This window comes from Cricetulus griseus, assembly GCF_003668045.3.
Source record: "Cricetulus griseus strain 17A/GY chromosome 1 unlocalized genomic scaffold, alternate assembly CriGri-PICRH-1.0 chr1_1, whole genome shotgun sequence".
Lineage (NCBI taxonomy): Eukaryota > Metazoa > Chordata > Mammalia > Rodentia > Cricetidae > Cricetulus > Cricetulus griseus.
The window spans coordinates 207,254,026-207,278,133 of NW_023276807.1; the positions used below are offsets into that span (position 1 = coordinate 207,254,026).

At 39.8% G+C, this 24,108-nt stretch overlaps 1 protein-coding gene across 2 annotated transcripts in view; it reads right to left on the bottom strand.

Annotated features, from left to right (window-relative positions):
* The window catches only part of Supt16h (SPT16 homolog, facilitates chromatin remodeling subunit), a 36,840-nt gene that overhangs the window by 6,985 nt on the left and 5,747 nt on the right, over nt 1-24,108 (bottom strand). For both annotated transcript variants that reach the window (XM_027386665.1, XM_035452890.1), the window contains exons 2-22: nt 16,491-16,583; nt 15,063-15,233; nt 14,287-14,439; nt 13,680-13,826; nt 13,386-13,537; nt 12,106-12,278; nt 11,616-11,706; nt 10,351-10,424; nt 10,110-10,222; nt 8,600-8,665; nt 8,393-8,488; nt 8,053-8,168; nt 7,801-7,954; nt 6,755-6,882; nt 5,443-5,578; nt 5,223-5,349; nt 4,932-5,050; nt 3,609-3,734; nt 3,201-3,313; nt 2,717-2,792; nt 2,043-2,212 (exon numbers count right to left, since the gene is read on the bottom strand). In XM_027386665.1, coding sequence (XP_027242466.1) covers nt 2,043-2,212; nt 2,717-2,792; nt 3,201-3,313; nt 3,609-3,734; nt 4,932-5,050; nt 5,223-5,349; nt 5,443-5,578; nt 6,755-6,882; nt 7,801-7,954; nt 8,053-8,168; nt 8,393-8,488; nt 8,600-8,665; nt 10,110-10,222; nt 10,351-10,424; nt 11,616-11,706; nt 12,106-12,278; nt 13,386-13,537; nt 13,680-13,826; nt 14,287-14,439; nt 15,063-15,233; nt 16,491-16,583 — 2,594 coding nt within the window. The remainder of the gene's footprint in view (nt 1-2,042; nt 2,213-2,716; nt 2,793-3,200; nt 3,314-3,608; nt 3,735-4,931; nt 5,051-5,222; nt 5,350-5,442; nt 5,579-6,754; nt 6,883-7,800; nt 7,955-8,052; nt 8,169-8,392; nt 8,489-8,599; nt 8,666-10,109; nt 10,223-10,350; nt 10,425-11,615; nt 11,707-12,105; nt 12,279-13,385; nt 13,538-13,679; nt 13,827-14,286; nt 14,440-15,062; nt 15,234-16,490; nt 16,584-24,108) is intronic.

A 24,108-nucleotide genomic window follows, 5' to 3' on the forward strand; every position in this document is an offset into this window, starting at 1 on the left:
TTTTTTAAAGAAAAAATATAAGCTATGAAAGAAAAATTTCATACAGAGAGAAACACTGAAGAAAACCAAACTGAAATCAGATACCAGAAAGAACCCTTCAAACTGAACAGAAAATAAACACATCTTTGAAGCCACAGATAAGAAAACACACTACAATAGTAAGTCAGACAGGAGTAGGAAAAGCTGGACAATGGTGGCACCCGTCTTTAATCCCAGCACTTGGGAGGCAGAAGCAAGAGTATGTCTGAGTTTAAGGCCAGCCTGGTCTACATAGTGAGTCCTAGGACAGTTAAGGCTAAACAAAGAAACTGTCTTGAAAATCAAAAAACAAATGAGACCTCATAAAATTAAAAAGCCATATAGCCAAAGTTAATTGAGTGAAGACAGACTACAGAATGGGAGGAAATCTTTTCCAGTTATCTGACAGAGGATTAGTATCTAGAATAAAGATAAAGGCTGTTCTAGAGGACCTGGGTTTGATTCCCAGCCCCACATGGGCGCTTTCAAACATCTGTAACTCAAGTTCCAAGGGATAAAATGCTATCTTTTGGCCTCCCTGGGCACCAGGCATGCAAGCAATTTACATATGTGTAGTACATATGTGTACTTCATACACAAAAATGAAAAAAATAGAAAGAACTCAAAACCTAACAAGAAACCAAACAATAAATTTGGGTTAATGAACGACAGGTGCCTAAGGATGTAGTTCAGTTGGTAGAGTGCTTGCCTAGCATGCATAGAGCCCTAGGTTTGATCTCCAAAACCAGATAAACTGTGTATGGGCGTACACCGGCAATTTCAGCACTCAGGAGGTAGAGGCAGAATCAGAAGTTCAAGGTTACCCTTGGTGCTACATATTGAGTTTAAGCCAGCCTTGGTTTCGTGAGACTCTGTCTCAAGAGAACCGAAGCCTGATCTCAATGAGAAGATGCATCAGGTAAGGGCACCTGCTAACAACTGATGAGCTGAGTTTGTTCCCTTGAACCCACATGGTAGAAGGAGAGAAATGACGCCACATGTGAGCTAGGGCATGATACTGCATGCCCCAGTCAACAAATAAATGCAGAATAATTTCGGGCCAGAGAAACGGCTCGGAGATTAAGAGTGCTTACTGCTCTTGTAGGAGACCCTGGCTCACTTTCCAACATCTATTTCTCTTCTGGCTTCTATGGGCTCTGGCACACACGTGGTGCAGATACATACACACAGGCACACAGATTCACAAAAGAGGAAACATAACTTAATGAAAACAGAGCATTCGGTTCACTGGCCATCAACCAAATGAAGATTAAAACTACAATGATTATTTCATCTTACTTTAGTCAGAATATAAGTCACCAAGAAAAAAAAACAAAAGACAGTGTGGCTGTGGACAAGAGAATCCTTATACACTTATCCAATCTCTGTTGTAACCTGTATGGAGGTTTCTCCAAGAATAGAAATGTGATCTACCTTTGCACTCCAAGTCAACACATCACAGAGGTATTTGCATTAGTATGGATTGCAGCCTGCTTCATTCATAGTAGCTAAGCTAAGGAATCAACTGGTAAGAATGGATAAGGACCCCCACCCCAAAAAATTGAATGCAACTGTAGACAGCATATAAGAGAACTGAGACAGTCTCCAAAAGTAATAATTATGTTTTTTCTCATTTGGGCTTCCTAGATTTATGCTCACATAAATTCATACATGTGTAGATTAAATCAAAGTAGAAGTCCAACTGTTTAGGTGAATGAAGGAGATTAAAGGGAGAAGAGGGGATATATTATATATACCTAATACACACACACACACACACACACACACACACACACACACACACACACACACACACACACACACGTAAATAAATTAATGAATGAATAAAAAACCAGAGACCAGATCCTCATATACTACTTAGGCTGGACCCCAATTTCTGGGCTCAGGTAGTTTTTCTGCCTCAGGTACCCAAATTCCTGGGACTACAAGCACACACCATGGTGTAATAGACATAGCATTTTATAATACAGGGTAAATGGGACGTGGAGAGCAAGGTTACTTACTTCAACCACTCCTTGATGGGGTCTAGAGAGGCAACTGGAATGGCATTGATCATTGTGACTTTCTTGCTGTAATCCTTGTAGACAATCACCATATCAAAGTTCTTCAGGTGAAACTGGACCCTCTCAAAATGGATCAGCTCCACTTCATCCAACGTCACCACAAAAGGTGGCTGTCAAAACAGGAGCTGTATCATTACCATGGAAACTTCCTTCCAAACACTCTTCTTTTAGTGCTTCTCTCAAGGAGAATATATTCAGGGAATCCTCAAACTAATTTTTAAAACACAACAGAGGTTTTAGAAGAATCATTTGTTGAATGAGTTTTAAATCTGAGTTAAGTGTCAAAAGATGAAAATCAGAATAATTAGGATCAAAAGGATCCCCCTTTGGTTTTTGAGACAGGGTTTCTCCATGTTGCCCGGGCTGGCTGGCCTTGAGATCCGCCTGCCTCTGCCTCCCAAGTGCTAGGATTAAAGACATGCGCCACCACTGCCTGCTCCTTGTGCTTTCTACCAATTCTGTGACTAAGAGTAAGAAAGAAGGATGTGGGTGTTACTCAGCAGTACAGCATTTAGCCGTTTGTTAGTTTAATCTCAACACTGGGGTTGGAAGAAAAGTGAAACGGAAAAGACCAGAAAATTCAAAGTAGCGATAAAGGATGCAAGAATACTCACCCATTCTGTAGCATTTACTAGTGCGCTACTAGTAGGTTGAAGGAGACAGGTACTCCTGTAGGGAGCCCCATTAAACCTGAAGGAGAAAACAAAACGAATAGTCCACTAACTACAGGGAGACTGCTGTTGACATAACAAAAGCATCTTCCCTCGGCCAAACAGCTAAGGAAATCACTCATGGAAACCCTTAAGATTTTAAAAACACATGTATCTACTTTTTAAAAAATTACTTGTACATGTGTGCCTGCATGTGGGTATGTGCATGAGCACACGTGCCCAGAGGCCAGAGGCATCAGGGCCCCCTGAAGTCATCTCTTTAGCCCAAGATCCTTACAATTTTTGAATTATTATCTCAAAGGTTATCAGTTATAGGAAAAAGAAAAGAGTATTTGTGATATTAAACTATTAAAGACATAATAACCCATCCCAAAACCTAGACACATGAACTTTCAGCACAAGACAAGAGGAAGAACAAGTGTATTACCCTAGATCCCTAAATGGTACTTCAAACTCCAGCTCCTCCTTTGTTAGAGCCTCTACTTTTTCAATGAAATTTTTAAAGGCTGTTTTCAGTTTGTGTCTCATTTCTCGTTCCATCTGTGGAGGAAAAGAATATTATTCACAGTCATCATGAATTAGTATCTACCTTCAAAATTCTTTTGTCACTTTAAATCTCCTTACTCCGACACTTTACCTTATTCAAGGCTAATACCATAAACCATGGAGGTGATTCTCTAACCTATGCCTAATTCATAAGTCTTTATACCAGAATCATCAGAGCAGATATTGACATTATTTGGTACCTATTTAGGCGCATAAAATATATCCCTCAGTTCATACTTAGCCCCACACACTTCACTATTTTTTAAATGTGATTCTGAATTTCTCAGACCTGCTCAGCATAGAGGTCATCGCGGTCATGCATGTGTTGATGTTTCCCCAAATCTGTAGTGATCTCTCCAACTTCTGTGTAGAATTGTACATCTGTGTGTCGTTTCTTCCCAAACATGATAGCATTCTAATGATAAACCAGAGAGAACAGGAAAATTAGAAGACTTAGGCCACACAACCTACAAAAAGAACAGGAAAATTAGAAGACTTAGGCCACACAACCTACAAAAAGACAAGATGCTTTAAGAAACAAAACACAGTTGGGTATGGAGGTGCACACCTTTAATCCCAGTATTTGGGAGGCAGAGCCAGGAGGATTTCTTTGAGTTCAAGGCAAGCCTGTTTCATAAAGCGAGTTCCAGGATAGCCAGGGCTCTCACACAAACAAACTTCGTCTTGAGAAATAAAACAAACAACCCCCCCCAAGCAAACAAACAAAAACCCAAAGTTAAACCCTAAATATATACATATTGTACTAAACTTCTGACTGAATGGTGCAATAGTGGCAACCCTGTTATGGGGTAACCAAATACCTGATTGGAATTGAGGCTCACACTACAGGAGGTAATTCCCATGTGTTACTGAAAACCTAGTCAAAAGCCACGATGTGGGGAGGCCATAGGCCCCAGTAGGAAAACTGCAGCTGCTGTTTGCTAAATGGATAAGATATACACAGCAAATTACTTTCTAAATAATTATGTTAATTCTTACAGATTAGTTCTGCTGTCATTTCAACTTTGGTCAGAGAAGCTTCTTGCAGTGTGCAGTGGTAACTATAGAAACTTATACTGTTCAAAGTGCTAAGACTAAGTGATTGTTGCATGCTTATCCATAAATGGGACATCCCATCATTTCCTCCATGGCTGAGGACCATTGTAGAGGAAAGGGCAAAGCCAATGTAAGATGGGTAGGGCAGAGTACTCTTCTGGGAATGATGACCATGTGGTTACCCATCAACAGCCTAACATACAGAGAAAGAACCTGGGTTGCTAACAGAGGAACATACATTTTCTTCAGTAGTGTAGCCACTTAACAAGTGACCAGATTCCTGTAAGTAACTTCAACCATACTCCTGTAGGCAACCCTAGTCAAAATTAAACCCCACCCCCTTTTGGTTTTTCAAGACAGCGTTTCTCTGTGTAATAGCCCTGGCTATCCTAGATTTCACTTTGTAGACCAGGCTAGCTTAGAACTCATAGAGATCTGCCTGCCCCCCACATGGTTATTAAAACCTCTTTAACGACTATGATTTTATGTGATAAATGACAAAATTAAGCTTTTGCTAAGAGCTTTAATCACAGCTAGCTTAGGTAGAAGAGTGTACCTTGAGATGAAAGTGCAAGACAATAATCATTTCCCCATCACAGGGCTGGAACAAAGCGTGTTTAATATTATTGTACAGAATATCCACTTTGTCTCCTCGAACAGATGTGAAGCGGAAACCTGGGGCAAAGAACAAGGTCACCAAGTGGTCAAGTAGTGTCTTAGGTTAGGCCAGAGGATGCACCACGTCTCAATTTCCCATTCTTTCTTGCTATCTTGTAACGTGGGTTCCTCCCAGCACTTCATTCTCTGAGGTGAATGTCCAGGCACATGAGAAGTCACTCATACGTACCATTGACATGGGCCTCCAGTGAGCCTTGCATTCTCTTCTGAGCAATGTTTGGACGAATGTATAGGTCTTTCAGTTTTGGATTGCTGCGGTTCAGATTGATCACCAGTGAGTCTTGCTTTACAATGCCCTAAGCGTTACAAAACAGCATGTGAGTACGCATGCGTCCTCATGGGAGCTCCCAAACACTGCATCAAGTTGCCTTCTTCAAGTTCATACTCACCTCCTTTTCTTTCTCTTCAGCTTCTCGGGTCTTGTAACGTTTCTGCACTTCTTTTATAATTCGGAAAGCATTCTGAAGATTTAAGGCTGGTACGGTCTGTTCTCCAGGTGCTTTCATATTTGAAGCTCGGTATGTACTAAAGAAGGAAAATTTTTATAGATAATAGGCCAAACAACCTGAATCCATTATTTAGTATATAAGTAGATTAATCTTTCTATTTTAAACATGTGCTGACATGTGTGTGTGCGCTTGTGTGGAGCCAGAGGTCAACACTGAATGTCTCTATTAATCACTCTCTCTTTCTTTGAGAGGCTCTATATAAATGGGCTGGTTTGCAAGAACAGGGGTCCCCATTGTCTTCACCTGGGACTATAGACGAAAGCTGCTGCACTTATTTTTTTAGTATGTGGACCCTGAAGACCTAATCCTAGGTCCTTAAGCTTATATGACCAACACTTCACCAATTCTCTCTCTCTTGAGATTATTTTTCCCTCTAAGACTTCCTTTTAATAGACAATTTCTTATAGTCCAAGCTGGCTTTGACCTTGCTATATTCAAAGGCTGCCCTTGAACTTCTGATCCTCCTGCCACACCCTACCCCAAGTCCTACCATGCCCAGATGGCTTAATGTTCTTTCTTTCTTTCTTTCTTTCTTTCTTTCTTTCTTTCTTTCTTTCTTTCTTTCTAAATAAGAAAAACTACCACTGAATATGGGAATGGTCAGAAATCAGAAAAAAAACAAAACAAAACCTTATCTTTAATGTGGAAAACATCAATAGCTAATCCACTGGCCTAGGGAAATCACACTTATAGTATCTCCCAAAATTCTGTCCCACTCCATGAAGGAACAGAAAACAGAATCTAAAGTTGCACACATTTTCTTTCTTTTTCCTCTTTTATGGTTTCATTCCTTTTGTTTGTTTGTTTTTTTTTTTTTAGATAGGTGTCACTATAGTTCAGGGTTGCCTGGAACTCATTCTGTAGCTCAGGATGGACTTGAACTTACAAATTTTCTGCCTCAGCCTCCTGAATGTAGGTGTCAATCCGTACTGTGTATCACCATAGTTGGCCCAAACATATTTTTAATCTGAGGATTCTATTGCAAAATGTATACTGTGAATATAAAATTGCCTTGGGGGGATTCTAATTTAGGATCCAGACTCAAAACACTATAAAGTCAGCAGTGTAATCCTAAACAGTACCATCAGGGAAGACCTTACAGTGGCTTAAGAAAGAATGGAGCAACCAATGAACATCGGATCACTGCTCCACTGGCAAGGATTGGGAACAGTCATTTCCTGGGGACACTCACATTTCCTTGACAAAAGTGGCTTCAGGGTTAGGAAAGATGTTGCCCTCATTCCTGCCCAGAGCACTGCCTGGACAGTAGAAGTTGATACGCAAGTAAGTGTAATCTCCTTCCACAGACATACTGATGTTCTGTTCAAAGAAAGAGAGAAAAGTTAGGTTTGTTATGGGACTATAGAGATGCTAAATTAAATTGCCAGCTAAGAGGGATTGAGAATGAAGCTCAGTGGCAGAGCATTTATCTAAAGTGTACATGGTCCTGGGTCAATTCCTAGCTGCAGAAGAAAAAGTCTGAATTTTGTTGCTCTTTGAGTTGAACCTATGAAACTGAACTAAAATTGAGAGACATATTCAGCAATGTTTTTCACATGATCAAATGACTGTCTCTCAAAAATAAATAGACAAGTAAATAAATAAATAACCTAATTACAAAGTATATTATGACAGGAACACACTTTAAGGTTAAATAATGGCAACAAATTCAAAGAGACACACAAATAATAGAGGCTATAAGAGATGACCAAGGTGGTAATATGCTTGCTGCATAAACAGGAGGATCCAAGTTTGAAACCCTAGCACCCACATAAAATCCAAGAGTGGTGTGTACAGCTATAATCCTAGGACCAGGGGCAGTAGAGACTGATGTATTTCCAGAGCTTTATGGCCAGCCACTTCAGCCAATCATTCAGCTCTGAGCTCAATGAATGATCCTATCACAAAAATAAGGTAGAAAGAGAGAGAGAGCTACGGAGTTAAGACAGCAGACACCGACCTATGGCACATGCACCTATATGCCCAAACACAAACAAATTAAAAAAACTAAGTAACTGGCAAATTAAATTATCTTTGTGGACTGATTTAGTTTCCTACAATGTAAAAACTGGAAGGGGAAAAAAAAAATGAGAGCAGGAGATAAAGGAGAGGCAGAAGACAAACACACTGAAGTGTAGGATGGAAGTTCAGAATGGTAGAGAGCAGAGATTATTAAAGTAAACACAGCTGGAATCTTAAAAACTTGATGGGTGGCACCTAACCAGGGAGTACTCGTACCTTGATGGTGGCAATATGAAAGGGTGTGGCAATGCCAAAGACAGGCATTATCACAGTCTCATATTTCTTATCAATATAGATCTTCATTTCCCGAATATGTGGTTCCTTAGGCATCAGAGATGGGTTTTTGTAGGATACATTAGATTTGCGAGCTCTGGAGTGGGGTTAAAAAAACACAACAAAACATAATTGAGAAATCTCTACAGTCATATATATCTCTAGGTAATAGTCTTGTTCAGTGTGGACTCCTACTTCTGAATCTGCTGTTCCCCTTTCTGCTCTGTCAGCCTCCTCTTCGCTTCCTCATTGAGCTGGGCTGCCAGTTCCTTCTGATGGGCTCTTCGCTTCTCTTCTGCAGTCATTTCATTCTAGCAAAGAGAGAATCAAGTCACCAGAACGTGTGGAGCACAAGATGGACATCAGTGTTTTGCCAGTCTCCTAATGCCTCCATGGTGTCCCGCACCTTGCTATGTGACCCTAGCAGGAATTAGGTTGGTGATTCTCTTGCCTCAGCCAGTTGAGTGTTGGGACTATAGATGAGCATTAGGGTATCCAGCTACATGGCCAATGTGATCTCAAACAGTAAACTTACCCGTGTTCTTTCAGTTAATAATGCTGCCCTAGAGCCTCTTCCCAAAAGGTCCTCTGCCTCATCTTTGTCTTCTTCCTCCTCTTCCTCATCCTCATTCTGTGGGAATAAGGTATAATAAAAATCTGTTTATGTTTTTTTTTAAAGCTAGGGTTGCTTAACTTTTCCACTGTACTCAGAGTCCTCTTAAACCATTTAGAGCTTTCTTACCTTTAGGAAAATCCCCACATTCTTTACTTTCTTTTTCACAGAAGTAAGAACAGTGGCTGGGCCATCCTAGAACAAAAGGAGAATTGAGACCTCCAACTTTAAGTGAACACTTGCTTTTAACTTACCACAGAGCTGGGCAATAAATATGAACTTTCAAGATTCTAAAATCTTTTAAGAAAAACAAATAGTTTTTAACTCTCCTAGTTTCTCTTTAGGAACTATAATTTGAGCAATGGTTTATTTGAAATCTGGCTTTACCTAGCTCCGTAGCATCTTTTTTTTTCCTTTTCTAGTTTTTTTTTTATTTGTATAAGGAAATAATAATCTGCCTTTAAAAAAAAAGAGCTACTATAAAGATCCAAAGAATGGGGCCAGAGAGATGGCTTAGAGGTTAAGAGCACTGGCTGCTCTTCCAGAGGACCTGAGTTCAATTCCCAGCAACCACATGGTGGCTCACAACCATCTATAATGAGATCTGGTGCCTTTTTCTGGTGTGCAAGCATGCATGCAGATAACTGTATACATTAAAAAAAAAATCCAAAGAATGATAACACACATAGGTGCTCAGGTTCTAGTACGAACAATGGAACAATTTATCATCACTAAAAACCAATTCTGGAGCCAGGCAGTGGTAGTGCTTGCCTTTAATCCCAGCACTCGGGAGGCAGAGGCAGGCGGATCTTTGTGAGTTTGAGACTAGCCTGGACTACAAGAGCTAGTTCCAGGACAGCCTCCAAAGCCACAAAGAATCCCTGTCTCAAAAAACAAAACAAAAACAACAACAAAAACCAATTCTGGAGTTGGGAGAGATGGCTCAGCGACTAAGAGTACACATTGCTATTCCACAGACAAGGCCTAAGCTCAGTTCCCAGCACATATACTGGGCAAATCACAACTGCTTACAACTCTAGCTCAAGAGGTTCAAAGGCCTCTGGCCTCCACAGGCACTCATACAATTACATACACTTGAAAACAAAAGAAAAAAAAAAATCAATTTTGCGGTTGAGGATATGGCTAGCCATGAGAAGAAAGCACTTGCTAACGAGGAACCTACAAAAAGGCTGGGCATGGTCATGTATATCTGTAAGCCCAGCTCTGAGTGAGACAGGAGGATTCCAGGGAATTGTTGTTACTAAGCCTTTTCACCATAACTTGAGTTCTAGATTTAGGGAGAAACACTGCCCCAAAGGAATACACAGGAACCAATAAGGACACCCAATGCCCCTTTCTGGTCTCTTATGTGTACATTTGCAAACACATGTATGCAAACACTCAGAGTCACATACCCACATAAAATGAACATGAAAAGAGCAAGTTCCATTATTAGAATCAGCCTCTGATTTAAAGCACTCATGTGCCTGGGCCAGAGTCTTTACTCCTAACCATTCTATCAAGTCTAGGTAATGAACTTCTCCACTTAGCAACCATTAACAAAGACCAGAAATACCAGAGTCCACAACAGACTTCAAAGATGAGTTCGTGAACACTGAAAGTTGAAGAGGTAGCACACCTCATCTACAAGCACTGTGTCACCAATGAACAGAGCATAGGTTTTCTCCTCTGGTTTTTTCCCTTCTTTGTTGGTCAAGTCTGAAAATCCCAGGTTGATGCTGAAAACCATTCCTACAATAATAAAATGGCGACCAGTCAGTGGTTACAGAAGGGTGCAGAAAACAAAGATCTATACAGAAAAGTAATGACAGGGAATCACTCAAAAAATTATTTTCTTATTGCATGCACATAAAAATTACCTTTCTTTAACTTGTACTGATTTTTACTATTGATTACTAGAGAGCCTTCACGGAATTCAATTCCCATCCCAAATCTGAAAACAAAGAGAAATATAACAGCAGGTTAAAACATTAGTAATATGGCCCAAATGTGTTTTCAACTTTGAGATTAAGCAGGCCAACATATGAAAGAGATTTGCCCTTGATGATCTATTAGTAAAGGAAGTAGCAAAAAAATAAGTGTGTGGGGATCATATCATAGCCAAAACTAGCTCTTAGGAAGCTGTGGTAGGAGCATTAATCACCATGGTTTCAAGATTAGCCTGGGCTACAGATTGAGGCCTTGTCTAACAAAACAAAGCAAAAAAGAAAGCAAACAAACAAAAACAAAGAAATTTTAGGCTTCTAAATGTTATATAATCCCATATTAAAAAATAATTCCTAGGCCCAGTGGAAAAGGCATATTGGGTAAGTGCACATCCACAGCAGAGGAAAGAACTGCTTCAAGATTTGTCCTCTGACCATCACATGCACACCACAGCACATCCGTAGTTTCTTCCACAGCACATAATGTGAAAAAAATTTTCAAAAGTTCCCCAGTCCTTCATGAAACATTTATAGAGTTCGAATATTATCATAAACTTTCAAAGTCAAATTTAAATATACCATGAAATCAAATTGGGAGTTTTTCTATAAATAATATAGAAGAGACTGAACTGAGAGGCTGCTTTTCAGTAGAATATTGCTAGCAAAAATAACAGGACTTGTTATAAGTTCAGGAAGAAACTACAGTGACGAGAGTACCCAGAACTGGTTCCCTACAAGCTCTCTGTAGCATTTTATCTAGCATTTCTGACTAATTGTTCAATGGTCAGATATACTGTTTGATAAACACCATATTGAGTTCAAAATAAATACAGTAGGACATTCTAGAGCCACTGTTTCCTCTCTCTGGTAACATTTTCTTGGCACATACAAATACTGTGAAAAATAGTGGTGAAAAAAGAAAAATCAAACAAAAATACTGAGACAATTGTGACTGCACATGCCTGCAATCCCAGTACTTGAGAAGTTTTGTGTAACTCAGGTTGGCAGGAGGGTCTGAAATTCAGGTCATTATGGGCTTTAGAGGGAGCTGGAAGTCAGCCTGAGTTGTTGCAGGAAACCCAATCTCAAAACCACAAAAATCAAACACTTTCCAATCCTGGTGGAATCAGTCTAAGAATACAGACTGACTGCCAGTCATGAAAACTGAGTCAAGAGACACAACACACACTGCAACACACCCTAGGTTTTTCGTAATTTTGTTGAGCAGCTCTGGCTTTTGCTTCTTAACCACATCCATGACAGAGTTATACACATCACATATCTTCACACCTAGTAAGATGGAAAAGAGACATTTAAGTATCGTTCAGAGGAAGACAACAACAAAATGACATCATGTAATTAAGTTGTTTTTACCTACTAAAAAAGTCCCTTAAAGTAGCGTTTCTCAAAGTGTGAAAGGAAGAGTATCTGCCATGATAGGAATTAGGAATCTGAATTTTTAAAGAAGAAAGCATATAATCATTGTTTCTTTTGTGGTACTGGGGACTGAAGTTGGTCTCTTTTGGCTGTGCTAGGGATGAAATCCAGGGCCTTGCACAGGCTAGGCAAGTGCTCTTTAGCAAGCTACATCCCTAGTCCCTAAAAGCATTACTCAGAATCATGGATCCAGGGTGACTATGAAACACCAATATCAGGATCTTCAAACCCTCTTTTTCTTTGGAATCTTACCATGTCTTAATTCCTTTAGCAACTCCTCTTGAAGCTGGAGTAAAAAATTGTAATTTTCTTGAACTTCCTGAGTAGGATCAACCATCAAGGTGCGAACAAGGTTGGAGCAGTAAGATTTGAAGCGAATGCCCATGGCGCAAGTAATGGCCCCAAAATGCATATGATTTTTATCACTAGAGACCAAAGAGACAGCGTTTATCACCAAGTCCAGCAAAGCATCACTGGCACACAGCATCCACAGTTACTGTTTGTCCTTGATACATCCCAAACTTCTATGGAAGATGTAAACTCTCCCACCCCTAAACAAACCACTCATAGTTCTAAAGATTAGTCATCAAAACTTTTTTCCCCCCTTCATTTATTTAGCTCATAAATAAAGTCATACACAATTATGATACATAATACAGTATGTTCACAATGGCATGGCTAAAAGTCATCAAAACTTTTAGGATAAAAATTCAGGGAGAGGTGATAACTGCATAATAAAAATAGAAAGATAGAGCTAGTTATGGGCATTGGGAAGTTACTTACATTCTGGTCCTCCATGAATTGTGACTTATAATTCTGTCTCTGTGTATGTGTATGTTTGTGTTGGGGCTCAAATCTCAGGCCTTTGGACATCCTAAGCCAGTGTTCTGCTGCTGACTTACAGCCCCAGCCAGTCCCCTTTTACAGTATTTCTTAAAATTAAAAAAGAAATCACCCGATGGTATACCTAACCTTTTAATTTCTTTCAGTTTATTTTGCATTTTCTAGCACTGCCCACCATGGTCTCTCTCTGTAATTCTGGCTGGTCTTGAATACAGAGATCTACTTGCCTTTTGCCTCTGCCTCTCAAGAGCTAGAATTAAAGACATTTGCCACATTTGACTTTTCTAGCATTTAAAAACATTTTAGTTTTATGTATGTGCCAAGGTGGCCAGGAGAGAGGCTAGACCCGTGGAGCTACTAGTACAGGTGTCTGTGAACTGTCTGATGTGGGTGGTGGTATTTTAACTGTGTTCTCCATAAGACCAGCAATACGTGCTCATAACCACTGAACTCTCTCTCCAGCCCCCTTTTCTAGCATATTTAATAATTTGAACAACAACAACAACAACAACAACAACAAAAAATGCTTATGTAAGAAGTAATGAAGTACACACACACACACGGTAGGATCATATGTAAAGCAAATTAGTTATTTTTGTCTCTTTTGACTTTTTGGAAAAGTCAAAAGAAAAAAAAAAACAACAGGTTACAATGCTCTGGTCATTATATTATTAAGTTTCCATACTTACCTCACCACACTGAATTTGAGATTATAGTTGCCACCACTCTGAATGATAGGAGGGTAACACATTTCCACAGTAGAAGGGTCTGCTCCGGCTAGGTACTTTTTCTCTTCAATGGCCTTTTCTACAGACTCAGCCAATTTGCTATGCCGAACTTTCTAGAGTATGCAGAAATACAGTAACACTCACTGGAGGGTAGTACACAAAAGTGCATGATGTTTATAATGTGTCATCTGAAGGCATAGCATGCACATGTTGATATAATTTGTGGTGTATATACCAGACAGTTCTTTTCATTACCTCATCTGCATCCACTATTTCCATTACTCTTTCCTTAAAGAATTTGTTGAAGACCTCAGAGGTGATGCTGGCTGCTTTCTTCATCAGGTTGAGCTCACCATCCTCCTTTACAGCAATGGTGTATGCCACAACAGCACTGATATCTACCTGTAGGCAAAGGAATGAATCTCTAATGCAAACACAGCTGCTAAACACAATCACCATTAGTGCTATCTATTCAGAATGCTCAGTCTCTTCCTGAATTGAATAAACACTTAAAACATCTCTCTTAGAACACACATGTATTGGACAAGACATTAAGCTAATGTACTATTTAAAATATTAGCTTATCCTTCTAGAGGTGATTGGAAATGCTAAAGGAAGAAAGGCCAAGAAAAGATGACCCCAAAATAGTTTTAGAGAGCGATTTTTCTCAGCAATCTAATGTGAGTTACTAATGTGGCTGTACTATCTCTGAATGCCTTATTTTCTGTGAAAATTAAACTGGAATATCACTTAGTCAAAGGACATGAAAAGCAGAAATGTGAATGAACATGGATTTTCCCAAGTGAAACCCACTCCACCTCCTGTCTCCCTCTCAAAGTGTAGCTCCCTGAAGAGCCCTTACTTTGTCAAAGCCCTCCTTGTTGAGACAGTCACTCCAGCTTTTCATGAACTCTCCAGGGAACTTGTCTTTGCTGAACACTCCAATTTTCTTGCCATTCTTGCTTTCTTTAATGGCTTCAATCATTTTGTCAAAGCTGCTCTTATTACTTTCATTCTATCAATGCCACAGGAAAGGAAATGTTAATTGAAGAATTAGACTTTATTTTCTACCTAGCAATAAGCAGAGAGTAATAACCATGGAAAGGATGAAGTCTCTGAGCCCCACCCATTTCTTCAGAGAAGATTATCACATACCCAATGCTGACATTTTCTTTAGGTATTTTGACAGGACTATTCTCTTGCTTTAGAAAAAGACAAAAAACTCAAACACTCACAGAAAACTCTGAGAAATGTGTATATCTAAGTTTTCTTAAAGATTTTTAGGTTATAAGCTCTAATTAGCTACTGAAATGGAAACAAAAGCATCCTCAAAAAACAGTCAATCAAGTTGTATTGCTCGGACTCCACAGCTCATTCCATTGCTGCCAAGTGGACAGTTCCAGAGCTCTTCCTATCCAACTGAAGACACAGCTCTGTGATTATAGCTACAACTTTCCTTATTTTTTTTTTTTTTTTGTTTTGAAAGACCTACCTGCCTCTGTCTCCCAAGTGTTGGGGTTAGAGGTGTGTTCCACCATGTCTGGCCTTCTTTCCAGGCATTTAAAAAGTCCCTAAGACACCTGTGCTCAAAGCTTAACATTCTATCCCACATTTGTAATGACATTCATTGGTCCTAACCTTCTCTCTGATGAGCAGTGTTATGGCAGGGGCTCCGTTAGCATTCTCATTGCCTTTAGTATTGGCAATCTGTTTCAAAAACTCCACCTTTTTTTTGCTGGCCATGAAGATGATTTTGTCATCACAGAAGACCATGATTGTATCAGTTAGCTCATAACCAAAGAGCCATGTCTATGGAAAAAAACAACAGTAACAAAAGTATTATAGATAAACATATTATGGATAAATTAAGATTATCTGTGGTAACTTTAAAATCTGGGATGGAGTAGCTTTGATGTGTATACAAATATAACAACCTGGATCAGGGTTTGATATGATTCCATCTGCTCCCCCCCCCCCCAAGACAGGATTTTCCTGTGGCTTTGGGAGGCTGTCCTGGAACTAGCTCTTGTAGACCGGTGGTCTCGAACTCACATAGATCCGCCTGCCTCTGCCTCCCAAGTGCTGGGATTAAAGGCGTGCGCCACCAATGCCCAGCTCCATCTGCTTTTATATGCTTAAAATATTTCATTGTTAAAATCATCAAATCATTGGGAGGTGGAGGCAGTCAAATCACCGAGAGTTCAAGGCCAGTCTGGCCTACAGAGCTAGTTCCAGGACAATCAGGGCTATACAGAAAAACTGTCTCAAAAAAACAAAACAAAACAAATTCAAATCATTTGGACAATTTGTGTTTTATTTACTTTTCCCTGGCAATGAAGGGTGTCTAAGTGAATGCTAAGCTCCAGAAAGCTTATACTTATGGGAACTATCTCACTGCTCAGAACAGAAACACACAGCATTAGAGACAGGCATGCTTCTAGTAACATGAGCATTTAACTTCTCGGAAACTGCAGCTGCCCACTATTCATGTCTTTCTTCATTCTGAAAAAGGCTTGGTATTTAAAACCTGGGCAGAATGCACAAGACCCTTTCTGCCAGTTAAGTATGGCTGGCTACTAGATCATATCTTGGCCAATAAGAAGTAAGTACATGTATTATGTCAAGACTTCAGTAAATCATTTTAAAATAGGAAGGTTGCTAGTATTCCTCTTTTTGTATTTCTGCTTAGTTCTAGCAGCTACTTCATATAATGAGGAAAATGGAATATTAGGAAACTGGAAAAGGCCTGGGTTCCTGAAAACTATATATAAAAAAAACTTTAATCCACAGTTACTTAGGAATTTTTGTTATATGCAATTAAATACAGTTGACCTACATACTCCTTTTTTCCTTTGATTCTACTCAGTGCTAAAGCCAATGGAAATTTATGTGATGATGAAGATATTCTACATCTACTGTGACCTACAGGTTAGTACCATTGAGAACCTCAACACAGGTGATGCGACTATGATGGAGATCAAGTACAGAGCCTCCAAAATATTAAGCGCATCTTTTACTACTGAGCTATATACTAGACCTGGGAACTGAACCCTGTAAGCCTCTTACCTGTAAGGCAGTGGACTTGGCATACACAATTTCTTCATCAACACCCACTGAAACAACAATGGCATCAATACTGGCATATTCATCTTCTCCTTTCTGAAAAGAGAGCATAATTTAATTACTCACTTTCTTTATGTATGTCCTTTGGGATGCCAGATCAGGGAAGGGGTGTCTTCTATCACTCTGTCTTATTGCTTTGAAACAGGTCAAACAGGGTCTCTCATTAAACTAGAAATTTGCTGTCTGACTAGGTTGGCCAGGCGTCGAGCTCTTGGTATCCACCTGTCTCTATCCCCCAACGCTGAAATCAAAGGCATGTGCATCTATGATGATCTTTATATGTGGGTGCTGAGAATCTGCAGTCAGGTCCTCATGCCTGCAGAAAAAGTACATCTTCCTAGAGCCTTATTAGTTTTTACTCACCAGTTACAGAAAGACAGATTTCAGTATCTGCCCAAGGTACCATTTTTAATTACAGTAGGAAATCTGACATGTATGCCTGCTTGATAACAACACAAGTATTAAGTTACCTCTTTTTAAAAAATAAGCTTTGAGATACATTCACACACAATAAAAGCCACCCATTTTCAGTACAGTGCCATTTTAACATAGTCAGACATGGAAACACTACTACCATCAAACTTCAGAAGACTTTCATCTTCAAAAGAAATCTTTTACTCATTAGCAATTATTTTCACTTCTTTGCTTCCTCTCCAACTTTTGGAAAATGCTAATGTCTTTCTAAAGATTTGCCTACTCCGGACATTTCATATAGCACTGTTGTTAGTATGTAGTGGGTGTGATTTCTCTCACTTAACATGCTTTATTTTTTTAAAATTTATTTTTATTTTATTTGCCTGCATGTATGTGTTAGAGTGTCAGATCTTGGAGTTACAGACAGTTGTCAGTCACCATGTGGGTGCCAGGAATTGAACCTAGGTCCTCTGAAAAAGCAGTCAGTGCTTTTAACTGCGGAGCCATCTCTCTAGCCCTGAACATGCTTCCATGATTCATTTGTGTTTTAATATCATCAAGATTCCACTGCATGTATGGGCACATGTGGAAGCCAGAGGTTGAGATGTTGGGTGTTTTCCTCAAATGCTCTCAATTTTGGTTTGTTTTTAAAGACATGGTGTCACTACATAGTCCTGTAACCTTATTCTTTGAGGCATGCTCTCTTCTAACTGAGAGCTCACTGACTCAGCCAGGCTAGCTGGCCATGAGCTCCAGGAGTTTCTATCTAAACTCTCTATTCCCAGCACTGGAATACAGACATACATTGATGCACCGGCTTTTACCTGGGTGCGAAGGATCTGAACTTAGGTCTCATGCTTGCATAGGAAGCACTTTATGAACAGAGCCAAATTACTTCATTAGGTGGATATACTTATACCAGCAGTTGCTTTAACATTTGGCTAATTCCTGTTTTAGAATTTTTAGTTATCGTGTGTGTGACCAGCGAGGGCTGGAGTGCACATGGGATGCGTGTGGAACTAGGACAACTTTCAGGTCCACTGTTCGATTTCGGGACTGAACTCAGATCTCTAGGCATGTGCAGCAAGTGCCATTACCTGCTCAGCCATCCTGCATACTGTTTCCACTTTTGAGCTATTATGAATAACGTTGCCACAACCATTTGTGTACAAGGTTTTGTTTGCATATAGCTATCTTGGGGGTAAGTGCTTAGGAGAGGAACTGCTTGGTCATATGGAAACTCTACCTCTAACTTTAGGAACCACCAGACTGCTTTCCGCTAACTGTATTATCTTATGTTCTTTATTAGTATAAATTAGTAGTATCTTACTGTTGATTTGATTTTCTCTTGTAGCTAGTGATATGTATCTTGTAACTGTACCTTTTTTGGGAGAAAGGCCTATTTAGATTGTTTCACACTTTGTAATGTTACTAAATTACAAGGGTATAGTTTATTTTTAGATTTATTTTGTGTGTGTGTGCTTGGTACCCACAAACTGTCCATACATGCACACCACCCTTGCCCCTTACATAAAAATACAAGTAATTTCAAATGTAAAAGTTTCCCCATTTATTTTGGTTCTTACATTTAGATGTTATTTATATTCTGAAATGTTTTTTTAAAAAGACTTATTTTATGTGTGTGTGTGTGTGTGTGTAAGACTAAATCTATGTACATGAATCAGGTATGACCAGGTACCCATGAAAGGCAGGAAAAGAGGGTGTTAGATTCCCTGAACTGGAGTTGCAGGCTGTTGGGAGCTGCTATATTGTGTTAGGAACTGAACCCAGGTCTTCTGCGAGAGAAGCCAGGTCTCATAACCATGGAGCCATCTTTCCACCCCCTACCGTGAAATAATTTTTATGTATGATATCTGGAAAAGTACAACTTAACTGTGTGTATATTTGTTCAGTTGCTGGAAAGACTTCCTCACTGAACTGGGTCAACTCCTGTTCAGTACCACATTGTACTATAGAGCTTTGTAGTTTGACACTGAGATGCAGGACTCTGCTGACTCCTAACCACTCTTGGAAAGCTTCACACTAAAAAAAGAATGGCAATTACGGCTTCCCCACTGGGACATCTCCCTAGCCCTCTATTTTCTTTTAAAAGACACACTCATGTTGTATATCTCAAGCTAGACTTGAATTTACCATCTTCCCACCTCTAGCAACTGAGTGCTATATAGGTGTATGCCATACTTAGCTTATTCTCTGTACCTGAGTAATATTCCATTGTGTTTATGTACCATATTTTTCCTTATGCATTCATCCTCAGATAGACAAATAGGTTGATTTCTTATTTTAGCTGTTATGACCAGTACTGCAACAAACATGAGTGCAGGTATCACCTTGGTAAACAGCTCTAATTTCCTTTAGACATGCACAGCAAGGAAGGATAGCACTATCATAAGGCCGATCTTTGATACCATTCTGCATAATGGCCACATTAATCTACATTCCCAACGACAGTATCTGAGACTTCCTTTTCTTCCCATTGTTGCTAGCACACTGTATTTTTTGATAATAGCATCCTAACTGAAACGGGGTATCAATGTGCATTTTCCTGATGACTAACAAACTGTGAAAAATCTAATAAAATCACATATACTAAGTTTTATTAAAAACTTATTGGGAGCCGGGCGTTGGTGGCGTACGCCTTCAATCCCAGTACTTGGGAGGCAGAGGCAGGCGGATCTCTGTGAGTTTGAGGCCAGCCTGGTCTCCAGAGCAAGTGCCAGGATAGGCTCCAAAGCTACACGGAGAAACCCTGTTTTTCAAACAAAACCCAAAAACCAAAACAAAACAAAAAACAGGGCTGGAGAGATGGCTGAGAGGTTAAGAGCACCAGCTGCCCTTCCAGAGGTCCTGAGTTCAATTCCCAGAAACCACATGGTGGCTCACAACCATCCGTTATGAGATCTGGTGCCCTCTTCTGGTGTGCAGATATACATGGAAGCAGAATGTTGTATACAAGTTTGTTCTTTCAATGGATGAACACCCGGGGTCCTTCCCAGTGAATGTTGTTTCAGCCACAAAGCAATTTCATTCCACTGTTTCCATCTCAAAATAAAAGGAAACTTCTATTGAAAAAAAAATCTTAAAAAAAAAAAACCATAAAAACAAAAAAAACTTATTGGGAGGTTTCTGATTTTTAACTGGAAGACTTAATAGTCTCTGTCAAGTTATATCAGGTATGATACTAGTATTGCTGATTTATTTTCTTTTGAGACAAGGTTTCACTATGTAACTAAAATTGGCCTTGAATTTATGCTCCTTCTATCTCAGCATCCTGGGTAATTTATTTCAGCAGTTCCAAGTAATGTGTATTAAGCTGCTGGTGTACATTCTATATGTAGAGACATAGTAGGTGTACTTTCAAATTCTCCTAACATCAGGTTACTGTTGGGTTTTAAACCATAACCCCACTTAATATTGACCCAAACTTTCTGAACTCCACAGTCCTTATATTCTGAAGTGTTGTCCAGAGAATTACAAGAGTTAATACGCCTGTAACATTGTTTAGCACACAGGAATCATTATATCAATATTTATCTCTCTCACAGACTAAAATGGTTCCTCCCTCTCCTTGAGACAGGGTTTCTCTGTAGCTTTGGAGCCTGTCCTGGAACTCAATCTGCAGACCAGGCTGGCCTTGAACTCACAGAGATCCCCTTGCCTCTGCCTCCCAAGTGCTAGGATTAAAGGCGGGCACCACCACTGCCAGGTATAAAATGGTTCTTAACTAAAACTCTCAGTAAAAACTAGAAAGGCAATGTTACTATCAAGATTAACCATCATATGTAACCAATACAAAATAAATACAGTGTGCCTGGTTCTGAAAACTGTACAGCTCAAGAGGAAATGCTATGACTTCAAACATTCAAACTCAGAGTAAAGTTACGTAGTTTCCAGTTTTCTTTTAACCTTGGTCACATTAAGAATGTATATGCTTGAGCTGATCCCTAACATTTGCAACAATTAGTTAAAACAATGGCACTTACATTATTTTTATTTTTGACAAGTGACATACTTTTCTGCCTATACTGATACACAGTATCATTGAAAAAATAATGTAGAGTTCAATAGTTTTTCACAACAGTAGTAAATGAGCAATCAGAGCTTAGCGACACCTGCACTAAATGACTAACAAGCCCTCTCCAGGGAAGAAATTGGTAAGGTGTCTCACAGAATCCCAGGAGACACTAAGTACCACAGGAGAGGGATGGGTTCTGTAGACAAGAGCAGGGCTAGTAGGGTTCAGACACATCTCCAGTTCTCAGGAGCCCTGATCTAATCCCTTCGCAGAATAATTTAATTTTCATTAGAAACCACTGATTGAAGCATTAAGTGTGCTTGGAAATGCTCAATTCAGATACTAAACCCAGTAGAAGAGATGTTCTACATTATCAGGAAGTTAAATGAAAATTCTGCACTCTAGATAACAATACTTACAAACAAGTAATAAGATGAGCCAAAATAAACCTTCAACTTTGAACATTCTTACTGACTCCAGAAAAAAAAACAAAACATTAAATACTGACACCTGATGGTTTTTCATGGAATAAACATAGCCAATCCACTCTTTCCCGATGAGAGGACCCCTTCATACAGCTTTCAGTGCCTTAATGCCTCATTTTTAAAAAACGGACTTTTATTTTAGGTACATCGAATTTTGCCTGCATGTATGTCTATATGAGGGTGTTGGTCTGGAACTGGAGTTTACAGACAGTTGTGAGCTGCCACATAGGTGCTGGAAATTGAACCTGGGTCCTCTGGAAGAACAGCCAGTGCTCCTATCCGAGCAACCATCTCTCTATCCCCCTTAATGCTTTATTGTTACTGTGGAGAGACAATTAGACTCTAATTTATTATTTTCTTTGAAACAGGGTCTCACTCTCTAGCCTATGTGGCATGTGACCATCTATCCTCAGCTTCCCAAGTGCTGGATTATAGGTGTGCACAAACATGCTTAGTTTTAATTTTGGTTTCTTAGATCTCCAAAACTTGAGAGATACCATATCCATATGCCTTCAGGAAGCAAAGAAGACAGAGCTGAAAATCTTTCATTAACAGACCCCATAAGAGAAAGAAATAAAACAGGGGTACAACTGATGAGAAACAAGCACTAAATACTAAACGAACAAGTGATACCACTATTTTATGAATATCACAGTATGTTCTCCCAAAGCTAGATAGTATATGGTTGGTACAAGCCAAACATTGAACAGACTCTTGTTATGATTAAGAGTGTGGTGGCAGCCAGGTGGCAGTGGCACAAGCCTTTACTCCTAGCACTCGGGTGGCAGAAGCAAGTGGATTTTTGAGTTCAAGGTCAGCCCGTTTTACAGAATGAGTTCCAAGACAGCCAGGGCTACACAGAGTAACCCTGTCTCGAAAAACCAAAAAGTGTGGAGCTGGAGAGATGGCTCAGTGATTAGCAGTGCCTGCTTTTCCAGAGGACACAGCTCAATTCCCAGCATCCACAACTCACAGCTGTCTGTAACTCTAGCTCTGGGAGAGCCAATGTTCTTTTCTGGTTTCCTTGGACACGAAGTATACATATGGTTCGTAGACATACATGCAGGCAAAACATCCATACAAATAAAATAAAGTATATAAACACTGTTTTACAGTGAGGTTTTTTTTGCCTCCCCCCCCTTCACTTCTAGACAGGATCTCGTGCAGCTCACGGTGACCTCAAACTTTTCTGTGACCAAGGATGACTTTGAGCTCCTAATCCCATTTCTACTTCCCAAGACCTGTGATCACAGGTGTGGGACACCATGCCTCTGAGATTTTTTTCCTGATGTATGGTACTTTGCTTGTTTCTATGTTTGCACACAATGCTTGTATATGGTGCCCATAAAGGCCAGAAGAGGGCAATGGATCCCTTGGAACTTGACTTGCAGTTGGTTGACAGCTGACATGTGGGTGTTGGGAATCCAACCTGGGTCCTATAAAGAGCAACCAGGGCTGAACTGTCTCTCCAGGCCCCAGTGAGCATCTAAAAACAAGTACACTAGTTGGGTGGGTGTATTGCATACTTATATAACCCCATCACTCTGGGAGACAGAGGCAGGAGGATGGCTGTGAGTTCCAGCCCTGACCTAAGACACCAAAACAATGCTAAAAACAGTGCAACAAGTACGCAACTAGTAACACTATCACCAACTATCAAGCGTCCTCTACTAAACATTATTGCATACACTACACTTCATAGGACTTATGAGATCACATAGATTTATGCATGCATGTATGTATGCTTTTTGAGACAGGCTGTCTCTGTAGACCAGGCTGGCCTTGAACTCAGAGGTCCACCTGCCTCTGCTTCCCAAGTGCTAGGATTAAATTTGTTGGCCACTGCCACCCAACAGATTTTTTTTTTAATCACCGTAAGCGTGTAAATGGCATGCTACATCTCATCAAAAGCTACAATGTGACTGACTGATAGGACTTTCAGCTCCACTCTTTGAACAACACTGCTTTGTAGTCCAAGACTGACAAGCAGTTGTAAGTACAGGAGGCTTCAGTAAACACATGAGTTATAAAAAAGGGCAAGAGTGCTTAGAAATAAACAACACAAGTAAAAAGCAACTCACTGAAAGATGGAAAAATAAAGTTTAGAAGATAACTAAATAGAATACCAGGCTTTTCCCAAAAGTAATACTGAAAGAGACAAAATGGTATCTTAAAAATCCTGAGCAGGGCTGGGAGGTGGTGGTGCACGCCTTTAATCCCAGCACTTGGGAAGCAGAGGATCTCTGTGAGTTCGAGGCCAACCTGGTCCACAAAGAGTGTTCCAGGACAGAAAGGGCTGTTATACAGAGACACCCTGTCTCAAAAAAATCTTGAGCAGAAAATGATGTTCAACCTTTAGAAAAGAAAGTTCACTACACAGCCCTGGAACTCATGGAGATTTGCCGCTCCTAAATGGGGGGGGGGGATTGAAGGTGTGACCCACTACACCCTGTTCAACCCAGGAATTTTATCAATTAAATTCTTTTTCTCTGGACAGATATGCTCTAAGACTATTCAAATAATAATAAATATCAATCAGATGTTGAAGACTGGAAAAACTTCAAATATTACTTCCAACAATGTCATCCTTGCCTATGGTCTCTCCAACATAAAACTACCACAGCCA